Source organism: Sabethes cyaneus, chromosome 3, assembly GCF_943734655.1.
Source record: "Sabethes cyaneus chromosome 3, idSabCyanKW18_F2, whole genome shotgun sequence".
In the NCBI taxonomy this organism is placed as follows: Eukaryota; Metazoa; Arthropoda; class Insecta; order Diptera; family Culicidae; genus Sabethes; species Sabethes cyaneus.
The window spans coordinates 48,729,496-48,744,137 of NC_071355.1; the positions used below are offsets into that span (position 1 = coordinate 48,729,496).

Here is a 14,642-nt window from a genome sequence, read left to right on the forward strand (position 1 = left end):
AAAATTACAAAAGTTTCTTATCCAAACAGATTGCAAATTTTTTAGGGAAAGACGATTAAACCTAGGCGAATTGGTTATCTGTGTTAGAAAAGTGCGCTACAGCTGTACTGTTCGGTTATAATATAACTAGTTGAGCCCGAATCTTACGATCCGGAAAATATAATTGTCTGTTCAGAATTCAGAAAACTGCGGAAACATTCTTGAGAAATTCTTGACCGTTTGCTATAAATTAACTCATTTTTAAAAATTTTGCGACTTGGTCCGGTGTGATTTAACACCGACCATATGATCTCGCGGCAAGCAATTGAGTTGAGCAGGCGAGTCGAGCAGTCGAATCAAGCAATCGAGTCAAGAAGTTGGATCGAGCAGTCGAGTCCAAGTCGAGCAGTTAAATCAAGCTGTTCAGTCAAGCAGTCCGGTAGAGCAGTTGAGTCGAGCAGTCGAGTCGAGCATTTGAATCGAGTGATCGAGTCGAGCAGTCAAGTCGAGCAGTTAAATCGAGCAGTCCAGTCAAGCAGTTTGATCGAGCAGTTCAATCGAGTAGTTCAGTCGAGCAGTTGAATCAAGTAGTCTAGTCGAGCACTTGAGTCGAGCAGTCGAATTGAATAGTTCAGTCTAACAGTCGGGTCAAGCGGTTAAATCAAACAGTTGAGTCGTGCAGTTCATTCGAACAGTTGAGTCTAGCAGTTCAGTCGAGTAGTTCAGTCAAGTAGTTGAATCGAGTAGTTAAGTCGAGCTATCGAATCAAACAGTTAGGTCAAGCAGTTGGGTTGAGTGCATAAGTCGAGCAGTTAAGTCGTTCAGTCTAGTCGAGCTGTTGAATCAAGCTGTCAGTTGCATCAAGCAGTTGAATCGAGCAATCGGACAGCAATCAGGCTGTCTAGTCAAGTAGTCCAGTCGAGCAGTCGAATCGAATAGTCTAGTCGAGCAGTTCAATCGTGCAGTTAAGTCGAGCAGTCGGGTCGAGCAGTAAATCAAGCAAATGTGTCAAGCAGTCGAATCGAGTAGTCCACTCGAGCAGTTAAATCGAGCTGTTCAGTCAAGCTGTCAAGTCGATTGTTCAATCAAACAGTGGATTCGAGCAGTCGAATCGGAGAGTTCAGTCGAGCAGTACAGTTAAGCAGACCAGTCGAGCAATCTAATCGACCAGTCCAGTCGAGCAGTCTAGTCAACCAGTTTAGCAATCGAGCAGTCCAGCATTCGACCAGTGAGGTGACTGAGAATACAACCCATTACTACGAAAGCATGACGTCCTGTCAGGGACCTGCTTTTAGTTACCGATAAGCCTCTTATGACGTCCTGTCAGAGACCTGGTTTTCGGTACAGACATAAGCCTCTTGTATAAATAGATTCTGTATGGATGCTGGACGGTCCAGCCTCTATAGTTCAAAGATACACGGGTACCAGCGAGCCACACGCCCTGGCGGGTGTTGTGGGTTCAAATCCGGTTATCTCTGATTATAGCTTGGTTCGACCCATGCACCTTCCAGCATTGGACAAAAGGTAGCCCAGTAAGAATTATCGGACGGACGTCGTCCGACACAAGCGTAACTCTTGCTTGCGTCTGTCCGACGTCGCACGACAAATTCTTACTGGAAGGATTCACAACGACAACTTGTTAAGCTACCAATTACCCCCCCTCCTTCCTTTCCACTCTTTCCCCTCCTTTCCCAAAATAAATTCATTTCCTCTACCGTCCCTCCATCAATTGTAGACCATCGTTTGAAAAAAATATTGAATTCTGATGTTTCAAAAAATCTTAATAAGATTTTACGGGGGGGAAAGGCGTTTGGCCAAAATCTAATATAGGGGGGAGGGGGGTTCAAAAATGAGGATAACACCCTTACGTAACCAGTGCCCGGCCCCTTAACTACCGAACGAAAATCACGTTCAACAGCAATGCTGCACTGTAACAGGGTCGACAACCGTGAACTCCCGCAAGTAAATTGAGCCCAGGAACTATTTTGAGAGTTTGTTAACCGCAGTCCAGTTTAATCCTTTTTACCGTTTGGGTACTCTTCTGTCAGTTGCGATGGGTACGCTATCGCCTGTTAACTACTGGGTGAGCTTTTTCAGTTAACCACTGATTGCTTTAAAAAGCAATATTCTTCCTCGGATTAGTTGACCTCATTTATCAATAAGTTCCAGTGTTTTTTCAGACTTTGCTGAGAAAAATTCCGTAGTTTTATGACCGAAGAAATGGGTGATCATTCTTTATCTCATTTGTTTTACAGAAAACTTGATTGTATCTAAAAGAAATTAGTAGTTTTATGAATAAAACCATCAATCAATTTCAAGAAAACCGAAACTGCCACAAAAGTTGATCTATAAATGTTTATATCGTATTTTCTGTTGTTGTTTGGCATATTTTCTCGTGCTTTTCACGTTCTCTGAGTGTGTTTTTTGTTTTTGACGTAGGACTACGTCTTACGGCAAGTTTTGAGATAGGGTGTCATTCCAAAAAATCGAAAAATGCGAGCGTCACGAAAAATGAAAGGTTTTGAGCGCTAATAACTCAGCGGTTTTCCGATCGATTTTCAATATTCTTACATCAATCGACCGGAAAATCTTCTAAGAATTGACCCAAATGAAGAAAAGTATGGATTCTTGATGTTGAACTATTGAAAAATTGAAAATAATAAACCTATGTTTTACCAGAATTCTTGCTTGGTGATTGGTTGGAAGATTCTTTACGATGATCTAAACCTATACCAATTTGATATCTGTGCTTGGGAAGTAAGCCAAAACAAGTGACCAAGTTTCCTTATTTCAACAAGATTTCTTAACACCGTGGTTCAACCTAGACCATTTTGATGTCCTTGTTTGGGAAGTACGCCAGAGAGAGTAACAAAGCCCCTTCGTGCCAACAGATTTCTTACGAACGCGATTAAACCTAGTCCAATTTGATGTCTGTGTTAGGGAAGTGTGCCAGAAAAAATGACACAAGTTCATTGTCCCAACAGATCGCAAATTCTTTACTGCGAGACGATTAAACCTCGGCGAACTTGATATCTGTGTTGGAAAAATGTGCTACAGCTGTACTGTTCGGTTATAATACGGCTCTGTATGAATACGAAAGTTTGCCGTTTCATTAGAAGTGTAGTGAAAAGATGTGCTGTTGATAAAATAGGATTGAATTGGTAACGTCGTGGCAACGTGGGAAACCATGGATAATAAAAACAATCTTTAATTTCAGTAAGGTAGCAGGAAAGCAATAGTTTGTGTTCTTGATTTTGTTAAATTGTTTTCAAATGTACAATCTTTTGAGAATTGAACGTATGCAATGTTACTACTTTGATAAATGTTACATACAACGCATGTAGCATGTATATATGTTGCATATAGCATGTATACATGAAGAATCGAATGATTACAAGCATGAATACATGCTACTATCACTACAAAGACACTTACGTAGTCCTGCGTCACCTATATATGCGGTCGTGTCTTGTACACAACCCCTCTGATTTTTTTTGTCGCTGTTTTGGCGTCTTTTCATGTTATTTCCGTCGTCCATTCATCATTTTATGACATCAATTTTTGACATTTTTGGTTGCTTATTGCGGCAGCTTTTGACGTTTTAGTCGTAATTTTTGTTGCTGTTTTGGCATATTTTCTTCGTGTTTTTTATTGTCATCTTTCCGTCGTGTTTGTTACTATTTTCCCTATTTTCGTTGTCTTTTCGTCTATTCTTGCAATTTTCTCGCCGTCCTGTTTGTTGACAAGAAAACAAAAAGCTATCGTTTTACTGTCTTTTTGTCGTTCTGTCGTATATAATCGCCTTCTTTTCACTGTCTTTTTTACGTATTTTGACCCTTTTTCAAAGCTTGGTTTTTGTCATGTTGTTATTTGTCCCTGGCTATAATGCCTTTTTAACGTCTCTTGGTCACCGTTTCTACATCTATTTATAATAATTTCGTCGTTATATATTGTCTTTTTTGGCATGTTTTGTTGCTGCACTGGTGTTTTTTCTGCGTTTTTTCTGCGTTTCTTCATCGTATTTTTGTCGTCTTTTGTCTTTTTTTCATTGTATTTCCACCGCCTCTTATCTTCTTTTCGTCATCTTATTGTTGTCTTAACGATGCAGCCTTCTTTCTGTTGTCTTTTCAAAATCTTTTTTACAATAATTTCAACGCATTTTCGTCGCCTGTTCGTCGTTTTTAGAAGTCTGCTTTTGATAACTTTTGTCCTTTTTTCCTCGGATTCCGCCATTTTTTTAACTGTTTTGTTATCACGCTTTTTTGGCACTTTTAAACGTCTTTCTATCGTGTTTTTTGTTGTTCTTGTCGTATTTAGTGATGTTCTTTTGTCGCTGTTTTGGCTTCTTTTGTCTTCTTATTGTTGTCTTTTCGAAACCTTTTCGCCGCCCTTTTGTTCTCTCTTTTCGTATTCATAATCTTTTGTGATCTCTCTGTTCTATTTTTATTCTCGCTTTGTGCCTTTTTTTATCGACTTTCTGTTGCTGTTCTGGCGTCCTTTCGTTGTCGTTTAGTCGTCTTTTCTTTGTCTTTGTCATCTTTCCATCGCTCTTTGGTGTTGTTTCAACGTTTTTTGTTGTTGTCTCTTCGCCACTTTTTGGTCAATTTTTCGTCATTCTGTTCGTTGTCAAGGCAACAAAATATTACCTTTCCACTATCATTTCATCCTCGGTTCTAGCATGTTTCGTTGCCTTTATAAGGCTTTTTAGACCTTTTTTGTCGAATGTAGGGTATGTTGCTACATCGTCATAATTGCCTATTCCGTCCTATCCAACACAAATTATTAAAAATATCAGCATTTTTATGACGCACAATGCAAAACTAGTTATTCCCTAATATTTTAGTCTGTTGTCTATCATACGCGATCAATCAAAGTGAGCTGAGATCTATTCAAATGCTTTTTGTCATTAAAGAAGTCCTACCAGCCAAATTTCCTACATTTTTTCGTGCGACGAAGAAGGTAATGTCGACTAATCGTTTTAATTTCCGTCATTCATTATTGAGAATAACTCACGCAAGGCATTGTCGTTATTCTACAGCCAGGAAAACTTGCCTGATCTGCAGAAATTTTATAGAATAACATTTGTGATGCCGTCCTACACAAATACATGCGCATTAGCTTCGTAAACATTGTTGTGATTTTTAGTTCGGACGATGAAAAATTTTGATGGACGGATTTTAAAACCGTACGAGGAATTTTAGAAATAAAGTCAGTTGCGTAAATTCAATAATATGCTTTAATAGTCGCTGTTCAGTGATTTCAAAGTTCACGGATTGGAAGGCAAGTGTTTTTTAGTCAAATTAGCACAAGAACTTTTGGAGTATTCATTAAATCCATCCAACAAATAATGAAAATTAGAATGGCTTTACTTATTACGACGGGAATTAGAAAAAAACCCTATAAGAAAATGAAAGTATGTAGCACACTTGTGAGTTTTGTAACTGAAAGAAATTTTCAGCCGTTTCCGTGAAATTTATGAAAATCCGTAGATAGCAGCACTTGATCCGATTCGAGATATAAAAAGAGAATAGAAAAATTGGCAAAAAAAGGGACTGAACAAAACAAAAGGAAGAGAAGAAAAATTAAAATTAAAAAAAAGATAGAAAACGAGGACAGAAAAAATGGGATGAAAAGCAGGAGAAACCGGAACAGAAGAAAATTATGAGAAAAAATTAAACGAGAAAATGACAAAGAGAGAATGGAATAGAAAATGTGACAGAAAGAGAGATTATAAAGAGATGACGAATAGAGACCAGACGAAAATGAAAAATAGAAGAGGAGTTAAAAAGGGAAAACAGACGAAAGAAGACTACAAATGAGAGAGAGAAAGAAGAAAAAAGGAAGGCAAAATTGGAATAAAAAAAGAGTAGGGGAGAAACAGACAACAGCTGACAGGAATAAGGCCATTGCAAATCATATTTAAAGTTTTTGTCACCCCCCCCCCCCCCCCTTGAAAATTGGCTTGAAAAATCGGGGGGCAAAAAATAATTTGTAGGATATGAGTCGAATTTCTTTTTATAAAATCAATTGTCTGTGGGCTCTACAGTCTGAAAAACTCGAAAAATGAGTCTCCGAGTTGAATTAACGCTTCTAGCACGAAACAGAAATGGAAATTCGAACAATGGAATTTCTGAAAATCGTCCAAAAAAATTTTCCTTCGTTTTTGTCTGTTTTCGTATATTTTTGCATAGAAAATAATAACGTATATATTATAAGCAAGAATAGATTCAGTTTTCACGTTTAAACCTTAAATAAAAATTCTTAAAATCTGTGCTTTTTTTTGCTCTATTAAAAAATTCACTTTGTTTTTTTTTTCGCCCCCCCCCTTCAGTGTCCGAACACCGGAAGGACAAAAACTTTATAAAATATTTGTAATGGCCTAAGTAGAATTGAGAGAAAAAGGATGGAAAACGAGACAAATAGAGGGTATAATGTACAGAAAGAGAAAAAACGTAATAGAAAACTGTAGGTAAACGAAACGGACAGAAAAAAAGGAAAAACGAAACAAGGAAGGAGGAAACACGAAACAGAAAACGAGTGAAACCAAAAAAGAAAGGAATAGCGAGAGGGAAAAAAGAAACTATAGAGAAAACGAGGAAAACGGGAAAAATATGTCAAACGTGATATAAAAGAAGATGATGGATAAAAAACGGGAAATGGGACAGAAAAGAAGAAAAAACGGTATTAAAGAAAAAGGTATAACGGGAGAGAAAAAGAAGAAAAACAGGAGATAAAAAAGAAAACCCGGAAAGCAAAGGGAAAAATGGAGCCAAAACCAGAATAATCGTGGCACAAAAGAACGAAAAACGGAACATCCAAAAGAGAAAAAACAGAATATGCGAAGACGAAAAACGAGAAAGAAAGGCAAAAAATACAAAAATAGGAAATGAAAGGCGAAAAAAAGAAGTAAGAAGGCGGAAAACGGAAAATAAAAAAGCACATAAGATTAGTTCAAAACAAGAGCAAAAACAGTATTAAAAAAGGGGATACAAAACGAAGAAAAACAGAACAATAAAACAAGAAATACAAGAAGTAAAAGGGGAAAAACGAAATGAAAACGGAGAGAAGTGAGAGCAAAAAAGCGACAGTGATCCAAGGCCCTGTGGATCGCAGATGTCGGTGAACCTTCGAACGCCACAGCTGACTGGATAAAAAGGAATCTCTAAATTTCAAACTACAACTCTTGCCTCTCCTGGATATACTATCAACTCCTTTGTTTTATTACTTTTAACGTAGAACTACGTCATTCCAAAAAATCGAAAAATGCGAGCGTCACGAAAAATGAAAGGCTTTGAGCGCTAATAGCTCAGCGGTTTTCCTATCGATTTTCAATATTCTTACACCAATCGATCGGAAAATCTTCTAAGAATTGACCCAAATGAAGAAAAGTATGGATTCTTGATGTTGAATGTTAGTTTTCCACACTTCGTCGGATCACATGCAACTGTTATTGCCGGTTTTTTGATCAATTCTGTCCTCGGCTCAAGCATTTAGTTCTGGATCAAAAACCGACTCCATCAACCTCGCTGGAAAGTTTCCTAGAACGCGGAGTGCAGCTGGAAGTGCGTACCCTGAAATACTCGGAGCTATGGTTTTCGGGCCTTTCCGGCAGCGATGTAGAAGATGAGAGTGATGAGAGTGATAGTGATGATGATAGCGAGATGATGATAGTTTGTGATTGTAATAATGAAATATATGATGATGATGATGAAATATAGATACAATAAAAAAATATAGATTCTAAAAATTAACAAAACATGCCCCTTTTTTCTCTTTGTGAACTGACTATACTGATCTATTTTATTTTACATTGATATGAGTTCTAAATTGGATAGTCATAAATCAAACTACTACGATTTTGACAACTAACACCTACATTGAATTAGCAGGAGAGGTGAGATATTTAAGCACAATCAATGAAAGAATCGGCTATAATTCTTGGTTTACGGGAAAGGGACGAAGTGTCTGATGCGAATGATTAATTGGATAAACTAAAGTGTCTGCTAAAGCCCAAAAATATATCGGGACATTGCAGGTGGGGTTCGCACCCACGCTCTCTCTCGGTTGGTGCCCGAGTGTTTTACTAACTAAACTACCGCCACCCGCTAAGATAGTCCAATATCAACTTTTATTTTATTCTTTCCGGGAGCATGATCGGTTCTTTTTTTCGCAGGCCTAGTCTCTCAATACCGTTCTCTGTTCTGAAGTGTAGCCGCAGTCAGCATGCGGCTCCTGGCCTAATTCTTCTTATCTGTCACTCTCTGGCATTCGACATCAAACCAGCTGTTACGCTGTCTTCCACGCGTCGGGCCTGCTACCTCTCGCAGTTTTTTTCAACGGCACCATGAAAGTGTCTCCACAGCTCACTTATATCTCACTCAAAGAGACGAATAACTTAACATTTTTTAAGATTAGTTTTGAATGTATTTTCACTTCAATTTTATTTCGATTATGGCTAATTTCTACCTAAATCGTTCATTAACTCGCTCTGTATAAAAGAAACGTGTTTAGTTTCTTCTGCGCAAGTGTGTGATTTTAAACGATGCAAATGTTTGCAGAACATTAGTTTTCCCTAAATTACATAGTTTTGAAGCTATAGTGAAAAAACCGATTCTTGGAGGTCCGTCATGAAAGACGCTTAATTTCTCAAAAACTGTGATACTTAGAGGAATAATGTTCTCAGCAAAAAGCTTCATAATAAGATTATCTACAACATACTATAGCTCTAAATCATCAAATTAGAAAGTTAAATTTTGCAGCGCCACCTGTGTTTGAGTTCCGAACTAATACTAACCACTAATCCGCAGTGGTCCAAAAGGGCGAAAGCGGAAATTTTTGTCCTAGTGTCTTTTTTCAATAGTTCCCATTTGTCTATTGGATAGACTAACGTTATAAAAGAATCTAATTAATGCCTGACTTCATTATAAGGTCGAGACAACCAAACATGAGATTGATCTATTAATCCTTGCTTGAAAACAGTCTACACTGCAGGGTTAAATTTCAAAATGGCGTCGAACAATAAGTTTGATTCTTAACGGCTATCTCCATTTCGAAAAAATATAGGGATTTTCGTACGATGGTTCACTAGCTTGAATTTTAAAATGGACAATTTTTACAGCCAACTTAAACAGCCGGTTTCAAATTGTAGCAACATAATTTGCATACACATCAAAAGAATTGTTTGACTTTAAATTATGGCTCTCTAGACGGACAACGCACGAGAGTTAATTAATTTATGCATGTTTCAATCATCTCCGAGTGCCTGTCAAATCTAGGAAAGGAAGTCTGATCGGTGTATCATGGCTACCGTCGAATGGCTCCCTGGAGGGTCATTAGATGACGAACGTTAGGCAAACATTTAGCTCTATCAGCCTCCAGGATAAGTTAGACTGAACAAACATTAAATATTCCTCTAGGTAACCCTTTAGGTAGAATGAAAACAGTGCTCAGTTGAATTAGTGCACGACAATAACAGGAAGTTAAGATAAGACCGAACCAGAAAATCACGCAGCAATTGTAGCTGATGTTTTGGTAATCTCAGTAAAATGAAAACAATTTGCTGTTAACTTGTAAATGATCAGATCAGCCAGGAAAAACATTGACAAACATTTTTCGCCGGCTCTGAAGGCCCTCTTAAAAATTCTTCTAAAGGTAGCTTCCGTTGAACACACTTTTTCGCCTACGCACTACACTTTAGCCAGCTACAGACAATATTATTCGCGCCACTTTGAAGCACAAATGTAAACTTTGTCTTTTTCGCAACGTACCAACATACTACGCACATGCTGCCAAAAGTGCCATTTAAGCACTACGACAATATACTTATACCTTCCCAGTTCTCAGGATTACGTTCACCGATCCATCAAGACATTAGACAACGAGCGAAGTTTGCCAGTTATGCGATTGCTGCATTATTCAACGGAGCAGAACTTTTTGTACTCGTCATAATGTACATTTGAATTTCAATTTGAGCAACAAGAAATGAAAAATGTGACTTTCGTTTGAATAGAGTTAACAAACAAAAAAAATCTAATTGCATTACTTACAGTTGGAGTGCTCAGCAGACAGAGTTGGGTAAATTGAAAGCCAAATTCCGGTCCTAAGCAGCCCATCAGACGCTTCGAAAGCTACCTGGGACGGAAAGTCCACCGCACCGCACCGGGAGGACAGCAAGTTATCTCCAATTGTATGGCAGACAGAACCCGGACTGATAAAAGTATTAATACGATACAATATAGGGAAAACTTCTGCGAATTTCAATTCCAGCTGTTTCATATTCTTCTTCAACTTTGTCTCTTCGGTGGAAACTTGCTGCCCAAGTGAGAGCAGAAGCTGTAGCAGGAAAAGTAGAAAATACGTGGTAGGTATAGGTACGGCAAACTTTGGCTCAACTGAAAGTTTAAAGAATAACGAATATTTACATTTGATATTTTATTTTAGTTCTTCCCATCTGCAGTGATTACTGTCCTTTTCATTACGGGAAAGAGAAAAAAACGGAATTCTCCCGTCAGGGGAAACAGACTGACAGCGCCAATAGTCGAGCAAAAAAGTTGCCAGCCACGAGTAAGTGAAACTTATTTCATATTTTATCGCTGATATTACGGAAAGTAATCTTATTACGCGGCTATTCGACCGACCGACGACGACAACGACGGTAAAAAACGTCTATCCGTTTTTTTTTTCAATTTTTTCACACCGCTCCAGGATTGCAATCGCTCCAAACGTGACGATTTTTCTGCTGAAAAACCAGACAAAAAGCTTGGCTACCTGCACTACGAAGCGAACGATGACAACCCGGAAGCAGTTAAAACTATTTGTAATAGCATCCCGTCCCATCCCTATGGACTAGGGGAAGTAAAGGTTGGTGAATATATTATCGATTTTAAACCGTTTTATCGCTTAACTGAACTTTTAGTGTTACTTCTCGATGCAACATTTTTAAGCCGATCAATGTCGATACACGGTTTGAGATTAAACGAAAGCGAGACGAAAGTCAGATTTTGGCTTGATGTCAGATCCTCAGAATGTTGGAAATCGTACCTGTCATGGTAAAGTAGTTATATTTTCCTAGTGAATGGAGCAGTACAAAATAAAACTCAAAAAGGCGTAAACGGTTTAAACGATACTGAATTCGGATACAGTCAAGACGAGGGATAAATAAATAGCGTAACCTGTTAGCCTAAAATGTGGTTGCACTGTATAAGAACTTTACGCAAAGTATTAACATAAATTAAAAATATTATAATGCCAAGAAATCTACCTGCATCTCACAACTTTTCGTATAACGTGACCGTAGTTGATTGTATTCCAACAAATAACAGACAGCGAAAAAAAAACTTTCCACTGGAAGACTCCCATCGGTAGTCGGTACACGTCCTCCTGGGAAGCCGTTATGAGACAGTATATCAGCCGAAAAGAAGACGAGCAGCTCGTTTCGATTGCAGGCAGGGCTACCCAATCTACTTCCATCGGCCAGGCCTGAGATGGCTACCAACCGGAGCCACTCGCAAACGAATCAGCATTAACCCCTCTAAGGTCTACATCATTTTTAGCACCGAAAAATTTACTAAAATGGCCATAACTTTTTTATTTTTCAATATTTTTTCACCAAATTTGGGAATTTTGCCGAAAATATTTTCTATTTTCATAATATCTATAGATAATGGCCATATGTCATATGGTCCCGGAGTTATTCCGGAGTTCCTTGGGGGACCGAGATATGGCTTTTTTAGATAAAGTTGCCAAATATCTAAAATTTGTTTGAAATCTGTTGATTTTTGCGAACATATCATCGACTGTGGACATATCAGTTAATTTGCCGCAGTTAAGAGCTATGGTGCGCGCTACCCGGATCCGGGAGGACACTATAAATCCGGAACCGGTTCCCATAACGGGACATTTCAGCATCAGTAAAGCATGTCGTGTCGCATATCGAAAAACATCAGCATTCGACAAAATAGCGATTGGTGATCATCTCATGTCTCTCAGAGGCCATATGGCCTGTTCCGGGTCCGGGGAGGGTTTCTTTTCTGATTCATGCACGGAACGGATTTCGGAGGAACTTGTCCGGGACCTGAAATCGGCCATATGGCCTCTGAGAGACATGAGATGATCACCAATCGCTAGTTTGTCGAATTCTGATGTTTTTTGATATGCGACACGACATGCTTTACTGATGCTGAAATGTCCCTTTACGGGAACCGGTTCCGGATTTATAGTGTCCCCCCGGATCCGGATGGCGCGCACCATGGCTCTTAACTGCGGCAAATTAACTGATATGTCCACAGTCGATGATATGTTCGCAAAAATCAACAGATTTCAAACAAATTTTAGATATTTGGCAACTTTATCTAAAAAAGCCATATCTCGGTCCCCCAAGGAACTCCGGAATAACTCCGGGGCCATATGACATATGGCCATTATCTATAGATATTATGAAAATAGAAAATATTTTCGGCAAAATTCCCAAATTTGGTGAAAAAATATTGAAAAATAAAAAAGTTACGGCCATTTTAGTAAATTTTTCGGTGCTAAAAATGATGTAGACCTTAGAGGGGTTAACCACAGCCAGCAGCGTAGCAGCAGCAGTAGTCACGACTCACGAAGCCCGGCTTCCTTTATTACGGTTCTGTGTTTTTTCCGCTGCCGCCGCCGACGACGGCGATCTACGCGGAATGCCGCATCGGAAGCCGCTGCTGCTTTCAGCGTCCCGCTGCTGATGGCTTTGATGGCCTCTTGGGTGTCAAATAGATTTATCGAGTTGCTCTTTCCGCCGACCGGGGCGCTGGGTGGAGCCCTAAGCCCCGGTGCCGCAGCACCGTGGTTCTTTCTTTATTTTCAGCGCCGATTTCTTCTGTTCGTTTGGTACTTGACCAAGGAATGGTGTGGTTTCTTTTTTTACCAGAAATATCGACGTTTTACTTTCGGTAACGAAATTAGAATCATTCGGATTGTAATGGAGAAATGCATAATCGAAGGGACGTGATCCTTTTTGGTAAAAATAAGTGATCACTTTGCGGATGTTTTTTCTATAAATAGTAGCAAAAATTACATCTCAATAACAATAACAATTTGTAAAAATATCAAACTTAAGTATTTTGACTGCCCCAAAAGACTAAAAATCTATATCACTCTACATGCAATCCAATCAATCAATCAAGGATTGCGTTGAAAGTCATTAGGTTGTTATAAATATAAGAAAACATTTCATCCATCCTACAATACCAATTCTCAACACAGCGCAGCGGATTTCCAACAAGGTGCTTACCTGAAAATAGATAAAAAAAAGACAACCATGTAATAACTATTTGTTAGTTTTAGTTGGAGTTTAAAAGAAATGTGTACAAAAACTATGAAGGAATTGTGATTTATTTGCCACGGTCACTAACGCCCAAAACAGCCAATTTGGCAGCTGTTAACTGCAGAAAGCCGTTTGACATTTGCGCCAACGCTTAACGTAATCAAGCGTCTTCACTAAGAACGATTCGATCCGTCCTTCGTAACCATTGGTTCTGCGCCAACCCAAAGACCACTAAATTGCCGACAGTTTCTTGAGCTTCTCAAACCGTTTGCTTGAACGAGAAGTATCTTTTAACTCATCGTTGCCGGATTTCGTTATGGATGCATTGCACCAAGACCAGCTTTTTTCTGAGCACAGGTAGGCTGTCTATGATCCAGAGTCCGGATGAACTGCACAGCAAAAAACTCTTGATCAGCCCAATCAAGTAGCCAGTTATTGGCTCTGGTTCAAGAATGACAGTCTCCAAAGTTTCGTCATTCGATTTGCGATACGCCTTCAGAACTGCCTCAGTCGATCGCCTTGGTCGTTCGAACGAGTCGATCCCATGCACCACCCAAGTCGGGTGCAGCAAGCAGCTGACTAGAATTTTCAGTTGTTAGCTGGCTGCTGGCTAAACACGAAGCGGTGCACAGTGGGACGGGCGGCCATCAGCTTTTGCGTAAAAACTACTAAGTTTTCTCCATTTGAGTCTTCACAAAAGTTTCTTGATTTTCAAAGTACTTTTCTGTTATACCAAAAAATTGCATTAATGGGGGTGGGTCAATAAATAATCAATTTAACTTATTTATTTAAAGCTAGATTGAAACTACTCAAAATGCCCTTAAAGTGTACAAACTCAAACTTTGGGTAAAAATTTCATCCAATTTTGGCTACTTGCTACCGATAATTGCATTATTCTCGATGACAAATAACGCACTTTTAAGTTCCTACTACCAATTTTTTGGTTGAACAACTACTCAAAATCTGAGTTTGTACACAAGGGCATTTTGAGTAGTATCAACCTAGCTTTAACTAAATCCGACCTATTTACAGGTGAACTCATTTAGGTACCTACGTGTGTACCGTAACCGAGAGGCATGTACTGGCGTGTCCAGGCTGGGGCACACTGGGACACGTGCATCACCTTCTCCGTAAAATATAACGTTCTGTTTTACTTGTCTCTGACTCTCTCGTTGTCCAACGTAAGAACAGTCATACAAAAATAATTTCTGTCGGCAGAAGAGCGTATGTGTGCGTGTATGGAACGGTTGAAACTGAAGGTACAAAGAAATTATAATCTGTCCCATAGACATTTTTTGAAATATTTTTTTCTTTTGTTTGTCAATATATAAAACTAGCTGACCCGACAAACTTCGTATTGCCA

General features: G+C 38.9%; 1 protein-coding gene across 1 annotated transcript in view; it reads left to right on the forward strand.

Annotated features, from left to right (window-relative positions):
• The first annotated feature begins 7,380 nt into the window (after positions 1–7,380).
• Positions 7,381–14,642, forward strand: part of LOC128739556 (uncharacterized) — a 40,499-nt gene continuing 33,237 nt past the window's right edge. The window contains exons 1-3 of the mRNA XM_053835049.1: positions 7,381–7,389; positions 7,467–7,649; positions 10,684–10,839. Coding sequence (XP_053691024.1) covers positions 7,381–7,389; positions 7,467–7,649; positions 10,684–10,839 — 348 coding nt within the window. The remainder of the gene's footprint in view (positions 7,390–7,466; positions 7,650–10,683; positions 10,840–14,642) is intronic.